General features: G+C 55.4%; 1 protein-coding gene across 1 annotated transcript; it reads left to right on the top strand.

The window, feature by feature from the left end:
- Window positions 1-938: 938 nt before the first annotated feature.
- NATD1 (N-acetyltransferase domain containing 1) lies at window positions 939-1,993 on the top strand (the record flags this gene model as incomplete). The annotated part of the gene is made up of 2 exons (XM_010286488.1): window positions 939-1,057; window positions 1,877-1,993. Coding segments are annotated over 2 exons (236 nt in total), but the record flags the coding sequence as incomplete, so codon positions are not given.
- Window positions 1,994-7,649: the final 5,656 nt, after the last annotated feature.

A 7,649-nucleotide genomic window follows, 5' to 3' on the forward strand; every position in this document is an offset into this window, starting at 1 on the left:
CAGCTAAAGCATATGGTAAGTGCAGGAGAACCTTGTGGCCGTTCACCTTCCAGTAACCGTTGGAGGGAAAGGAAAGGTTTCCATTATTTTAATTAAGCTTGTCTCTTTGATTGGAAGCTTGCATTTCTGAAACTCACTTTTAAATACGGAAACCCTCTAGAAGTTAAATGTTTGCTTTTGCGTTGAAGACAGAAGCTCGGGTTCTGCAGACGAAGCTGAAGGGGTGTTATTAGCTCTCCTCAGATTTATGTGTATGCTGAAACTTCTTTTTTTCCTGTAACTGAATTGCTGTGAGAAAGGTCAAGGTGTCGCAACAGGAAGCCTCTGTGTGTGTGTCTGCACGTGCTTTCCTGCGTGTTTGTGGGATTCGTCTCTCCCAGCATCTTCCCCCAAATGTGTCTGTCCAAATGCTGCAACACCAGGCCAAGAAGTCTTGTCCTGTTTTACATGACAAAAAACTGTGCTGTAGAGAGAAAGGAGTTGGCTGTTACCTGGGTCAGCTTTGTTGTGTTGTTCCCCCTCCTCTTTTTCTCACTCTCCCATCAACACATCCCACCCCTCCCCACCACCTGCTTTCCTACCCTAAATGCATTGTGTTGGCACGCTGGTCCTTGATTCAGGGCTCGGTAAAAAAGGCCCAGGGACTTGGAAAAGCCAAGCAAATCTGCCTCTGCTCACATTTCTGGGTGGGGGACAGGACACCAACAGGGACATCCATGTGTCACCGAAAGCAAAAATCTCTGCTGAGCCTTTCCGCTGCGTGAGACCACCCAGCGCCGCAGCCGTTCCCGTGGGTGCGAGGAGCCGTGCGAGGGCTGTTGTAGCAGTCCCAAAGGTGCCTGTCGCCTGCCATGGGCTTCCCAGTGAACGGCTCCATCCAGCAGTGGGCTGGGAGCCCGGGGACATCCTGAGCCCAACCCGTCTCTCGCATCTCCCAGGTTGCCATGACAAGGCGGTGCTGCTTTACGAATACGTGGGGAAGCGGATCGTGGACTTGCAGCACACGGAAGTACCGGACGCCTATCGAGGGAGAGGAATAGCCAAGCACCTCGCGAAGGTACGGCCCCGGCCACCTCTTCTCCCCTGGGCAGAAGCTGTCGCTGTCCCAGCTGCGGCTACAGACCCTGGCTGAAGCCAGGCCCCGTTGCACTGGTGTTACATGCCCGCCCTGCGGGAACCATCCCCGCTCCAATGGGAGGTAGGGGCGGCTGGCGGGGCAGATGGGAATCCGTGGTCAGATATTCCTATTTCTGGTGGTGAGAGGGGCCAGGTGAGTGCCAGCACGTCCAGCCACTCGCCCAGGCTCGGCCCTTTCCTCCTTGCAGCGAACAGCTCTCGTTCTCACCTTGCAGGGGCTGATGCAGTGCCTCTCCTGGGGGCTGGACCTCCTCATCTCAGAACTGAGGCCCTGGTGAGCCCTTTTCCTGCCTTGGGCCCCACTTTTGAGGCCTGCAGGTGTGCAGGGAGAGCTGAGGAGCTGTCAGCAGAGTGGTGGGGGTGACTGTGGAGTGATGCTTTGGGGTTACAGCTGCTCCCTCACCCTGTAAGCCAAGAGCAAACGGATGACAAAGGTGGCCTTATTGTGATGTGGCTGGGTCACCCACAGTGCAGCATCCACCAGACTGGACGCCTCGAGGGTTTCCCAGGGGGTCCCTGCACACCTCAGGTTTAAACTGGGAACTCTGTGGTGGCTGTGGCAGGATGGCCATGCTCTCCCGCTAGCCCTCTCCCCGCACTGCCTCATATGTGAGGGCAACCTGCCATTTCCCCCAGCTGCATGTGGGGTACGGGAGTCCGGACCCCCAGGACGTTTCAGAGGAGAGCGTAGGCTGGGGGTGCTGATTGTAACCCGTCTGTCCTCTCTGGTTGGTTGCAGGCAGCCCTGGACTTCGTGGTGGAGGAGGACCTGAAAGCTCACCTGACGTGCTGGTACATTCAGAAATACGTCAAGGAGAATCCGCTGCCGCAGTACCTGGAACACTTGCAGCCTTAAGGCAGGACAGCTCTGACACCAGCACGCCTGTCCCTGACTGTTCAACGCGGCCTTTGCTTCTCTGCGGTCTCAGGAAACCCCCCTCACACTCACAATTCTCACTTTTTTTAAGCGCGTCCATGTGGTGCATGAGTATGGGCACGACCTCCTCCTCTCTGCCCACCTGTGAGTATGGCTACAGCCCCTGGGCCAGGCTGGCTCTGGGCACACATGGTGCCCCCCGGTGCTCTTCTTCCCAAACCGGGGGATGGAAGCGAATGATTTTTCCACCAAACTCCATCGCAAGACCAGGGGATGACTTGATCTGCACCTCATCCTCTCCCCTCTGCTTGGCGACAGCTGTGAACTGCCTGGGGGATGTTGGTTAGGGGTGATTGTGGGGTACCAGCCCCCCTTTCCTCCTGGCTGCTGAGGAAGATGCTGTGGTTTAAGCCTCGTGGGACAGAGGGAGGTGCTGGAGGAGCCCCAGCCCCATGGCAAGTTCATTCCCTGCAGCATCTGCTGGGCACAGCGCCTTGTCCAAGCCTACGTGGGGCACAGATGAGAACATGTGGGCCATGGTGGTGCCTCGGAGGCTTTGCTGCACTGGCTGTGGAGACGCTGGGATGGTGACACTTTTGACCCCAGAGACAGGAGCCATCTGAGGAGTAGGCTTTGGCTACAGTGGCTGCGGCAGAGCGTATTCTGTGTGAGTGTGCCCAGCCTTCTGTACATAGCCCTGTGGCATCCCCGCAGTGTCGCAGGCTGTCGTTCCTATCTCTTGCTCCCTGCCATCGGTGTTGTCCGTGCTGGTGTGGACACAGCCTGCTCAGGAGAAGAGAACCAGCCCTGATGGCCAGCCCTGGCCCGAGCAATGAGAGGATATCCTATGCTTTTGCAGGCACCAGGGTGGTTTCCTGCAGCTGAAGAGGAAGGCTCCCCCATCTCCCTCAATCCCAACTCTGCACCCCTCTCTGTGCCCCAGATTGTAAGGCCTGAGCTGTCATCGCGTCCTGAGAGCATCGGAGGTAAGGCCTCCGGAACCTGGCCCTGGCCTGTCTCCAGGGCTCGATGAGCCGTCTGCCTCTGCCTGGATGCTGATCGCTTCTTACGGCCTTTGGAAAGACGCCCTGGCTGAGGCCATTACCCGTCGGCTCGCTGGCCTCCTCACAGCTCCAAGCCCAGGGTGCTGGCAGCATCATGGGGTCCCCAGCCAGCAGCAGAAACACCGGCACGTCACGCTGTTACCTCTGTGGATGATGACCTCGTAGCACAGCTCAGCGTTGCCACAGTCGGATGTCGAGGTAACACTGTGACGGCAGGGCACTGCCTGGCTCCAGCTTGCTGCCTGTCCTGCCTTTTCCAGGCTTTCCAGGGCCTGAGCTAGATCCCAGAGCATCTTCCCCTGAGCTCTCAGGGATTTTGTGGTGTCCCAGGACTAAGGGAGACGGTGCTGCTGGCATGCCAGTCCTGACCAGCTGCTGGGAGCTGCAGCCAGGCAGAATGAGCTAAAGAGCCTTTCCCCTGGAGGCTAAATCTAGACCTAGCTTATCTTTCAGCAGGGACTAAAGTTTACAGTCTGTGCCACGGACCGAATGCAGCCCCGGCCAAGAGGCAGCTCAGCCCTCTCCCAGAGCCCAGTGCAAAGTCCACGGAGGCAAAGGCAAAAGCTCCTACAGCCTTCTCTCCTGGTTGGGTTGGTCAGAGATGGAGACCCTGTGCCTGATCTCAGACAGGGAGGCCCAGAGCTGTTCCTCCTGGCCACTGGCTTGAGGTGAATCCCTGCCTCCTGCCTGTGCTCACGGGCTGCCCACCACCAACATAACGCAGCCCTCTGCCCACAGGCTTGAGTAAAACCTCCCAAAGTCCATCCCTGCCCTGCCACACTGCAGGCTGTGAGACCCCTGCCCATGTCCACCACCTGCCTGGGAAGGGACCTGGGCCCGGCAGCAGACCCATCTCTGGCTTGTGCTGCTAAGGAAAGGCATCGGGCTCAGCCCTGCCACTGCCTAGTGCTTTTGCCCTCTTGCTGCCTGTTTCAGCTTGGCTGTGACCTTCAGGATGGCTTAGAGGGACTGGGAAAGGGTTGCAGATAATGAACTAAAGAGAAGGGGCTCAAGAAGAAATCTGGGCTGCTAAATGTTCATCCTTTAACATGCAAAACACACTTCAACGTCTAGTTACAGGAGCAAGGCTGGCTCTGTTACAGGCAAGTGATGACAGAATCGTCCCTGCTCTTGATCCCAAGGTGAAGCTGAACTGTCTCCTCTCCTGCAAGCCAAGATAAGACACCGTTGTATCTTTGTCACAGCGGGGCTGGGTGCTTGGAAGAGATGTGTGCCTGGTTGCCTCGTGGGAGCCATAGCGTGAGCCCAGTGCTGGAAACCTCTGCTCTGCTTTTGTGCTCATTTCCACTGTGTGACGAGTCCCAGAAGTATGTTGTCGTGTCAGCTGCATGGAAGCGGCTCGCTGGAGGGTGTGCTGTGGTCACTGCACCAGCAGTGTCCCAGTGTCCAAGCCCAGTCCTGAAGCCCTTCATGCTGCTCTGGCAGGAACCTTGTGCTTCCCAGCGCTGGATCACAAGTGGCAATTGCTGCCTTAAACCAGGCACAGCACATGATTTTGCTGCTGCTTCCCTTCGAGGTGCTACAACCCCTCTGGTGTCTGACCTGACGGAGACGTGTGCCAGTGTCTGTGCCAACCGTTTCACTGCTGTACCTGTCTCTGCCCTGGCCTTCCCTTCCCTGTGGTCTTTGAAGTCGGCAAATAGCAATACCCACAGGTCACCAGTGACGCTGCGGTCCACGGTGCTCCTGTGATCTGGCACTGCCGGGCAGGAGATGGCTCGGAATCCCTCAGTGGGCAGCCCTCCCTCCTGCCTCTCCGCCAGCTGCCCTTTCCCAGCTCATCTCCACAGGATGGAGCTTTCAGAGGCCTGCGCTGCCCCTTGGTGCTGACTAAACCCGGAGGAGTTGGGGATCCTGGACTCTCTCCAGCAACGGGAGTGTGGAAGTGGTTTGGTTGAATATTTGAACTACAGACCTTGGTAGGTGGGGAAATGCAGATTGCTGTCAAACCTGCTTCCACATCGCCCCAACTTGAAACACCCCCTCTCTCGTCCGCGTTCCAGCATTGTCTTCCTCTGTCTAAGGTTTCCATTCTGTTGAATTCAGTGGTTACGATGTGCCTTTCCTTCTCAGGACCTGTTACAAATGACCTTTCTGCTTTTGTTTATGTCTAACATTTATCTTTACCCCTCCCTCTGTCATACTATAAAACATGAACATATTGCATGGAATACAATACAATAAAAAGTGTGGCTTAACTGACCCACAGTGGTTCACTGTGCAGCGCTTGGTGGGAGGCAGGAGGAGGTGCCCGCAGAAGCTGGGGACCTTGGGCATCTCCAGCTCTGTGGCTGCTGGGCTGGGTCTCTTCAGCAGAGAACCTATTTCACAGGTCCTGTCAAAACAACTGCTCTCCAGTCCATGCCCAGGGTATGATTTTTTGCTGGGTATTCCTTTTCTACCTAAATGTGAACAATATTTTTCTCATCCCTAAAAACACATCTAACAAATCTAACCCCCAGTCTCTTAGGCAGTAACTACTATGCATCTGACTGTGTCTTGGAGAAGGTGGAAAAAAAGGCAGAAGTTGGCAGATCTGCACATTGGTGTACTTGGTGGCTACTCTCCTACTGTTTAACCTTCCCCTCCAAGAAAGAGAGAAAATGGTACTTCTCTCCCTCATGAGGAACAGAATTTTGTGCAAGAACCACTCTGTCCAGGTGATGGGGATGATGGAGGGTCCATAAGACCTTCGCTAGGTTCAGGACAAAGGCGTCTTTGTCCCAGGCCTGGTGTTGGCCATGGCTCCCTGTGATTTGCAGATGGCCTCTTGTGTCTTTTCATCACCTAGCCTGGATGCTACCTGCATCACCCTTCTCCCATCACGGAGCACCTCAGAGCCAGATCCCAGGTGAGCCCAGCATGCTCCTGTTGCAAATGAACAGGGAGGCATAGGCTGAAGCTATTGAATTTTATTTAAGGTCATAGGGCTGGCTGACCTAATGATGACTGTGTAGAGCTTGGGGTGAGTGGGATCACAACTGGTTCCTCTCCTTTGCTGGCTGATCTGCCCCTGTTCATGTTCACCGGTCCTGCCGTTAGATTTCAGGCTAAACAGTCTTCATGAGTTATCCTGCAAATGCAGCCTCACGTGAGCAGGCACTCAACACTTGTGTTTATCAGTTTAAGACATCTGAAAGCATTAAGTCATGAAAACATTTAAATATCCAGCTGGTGGAGTTGTTCCCTGCTGTACTAGTCTGGGGCAAGGTGGGCAGGCAGGTGACTCAAAGGAACACCCAGTGTTTCCCTCCAGGGGCCAGCACTCCTCAGCCTTGGGAGCACAGCTTGAGTGCTCGGCACTCGGGTGTGTTAACATCGCTTCCTAAAGTTGGGTGCAAGCCATGAGGGCTTTCAGTAGCTGAAGATGCCAGGACTGGAAGGGGGTGGTAGGGAGAAGGGGCACATCTTATTTACAGTTATGATTTGATCCAACGTGACAAGTGGCCCCTGGACTGCAATCTGAGCAGGCACGATCGTGGGTTTTGCTCCTCACAAGAGACAGCGCGGTAGGTTTGGATTATAGCACGAAACCAGGCTGTTGCTGGTAACACGCTCTGTTTACATTCCACATTCCAGACAGTCCGATGCTCCGGCCTGTCCCAGCAATGCTGCCGCGCTCTCTGCCAGGCTGGGCACGCTTCCCAGACACCTCTTGTTTGTGCAAATGCACCATTTACCTCCACCAAAAGAGCTGACCCACAAATTTCAGCTGAGAAAGCAGGGGCTGCAGGAGGGCTCTGCAGTCTGGAAGCACAGCTTTGAGATGCCTGGGAAGGTGGAGGCAGCTGTGGGTTCTCTTTAGTTCCATTACATCACTTGGAAATAATGTCAAAAAGAGGCTTTTTCTAGGACTGGGAGATGCAAAGACAGCACTGCTCTCTTCTGAAATGGACCGTCAGGCTGGAGGAGGGCTAGTTGTGCTCTCTGCTGGGTGCTGGGAGCCAAGGACAGCTGGCAGCGCTGCGTTATCTCCAAGAGGGGAGGCTGCGGAGCAGGGAGCTGCCATTTGCCAAGGGAAGACCAATTCCTGAGAAATAGGGTCCTCACCTGGGAGTCAGAACTGGGAGCTGGAGAGGCACAAGGATCCCCAGGATACGCCATCCAAGCACCCTGGAGCAGGTCCCCTTGGGTCACCTTGCCGTGTTGGGGGGCTGCCCTGGGGCCAAGGGCTGAGCACCGGGCAGGTCCTGGGACATCCCCACAAAACGTTCAGCATTGACTGCGGCTGCATTGGCAGGAGCTGGGAAACCTCCAACAGTGGCAAACCTGTGTTTTGTTTTCTACTGAAGCGTTTGGCTATAAACTTACTCCTCCTCAGAGAGGCAGCAGTGGTGGAGCCTCCCCCATTTCCTACTTCTCTCCATAATTGATTAAAGGGGCTAAGTTTGCCCCCACAAAGCCCTGTCTCTCTTTCCCAGGGGCGTGCTGCTCTGAAGAGGTCCTCCATTCCTCCTCCGCCTGCGAACAGAAATCGTGGGTTTCTTTTCGAGCAGGAAAACAAGGCAACGCTCAGGCTCTGGAGGACACCTGTACCTCGGCAAGGGCTG

Source organism: Phaethon lepturus, unplaced genomic scaffold, assembly GCF_000687285.1.
Source record: "Phaethon lepturus isolate BGI_N335 unplaced genomic scaffold, ASM68728v1 scaffold28054, whole genome shotgun sequence".
Lineage (NCBI taxonomy): Eukaryota > Metazoa > Chordata > Aves > Phaethontiformes > Phaethontidae > Phaethon > Phaethon lepturus.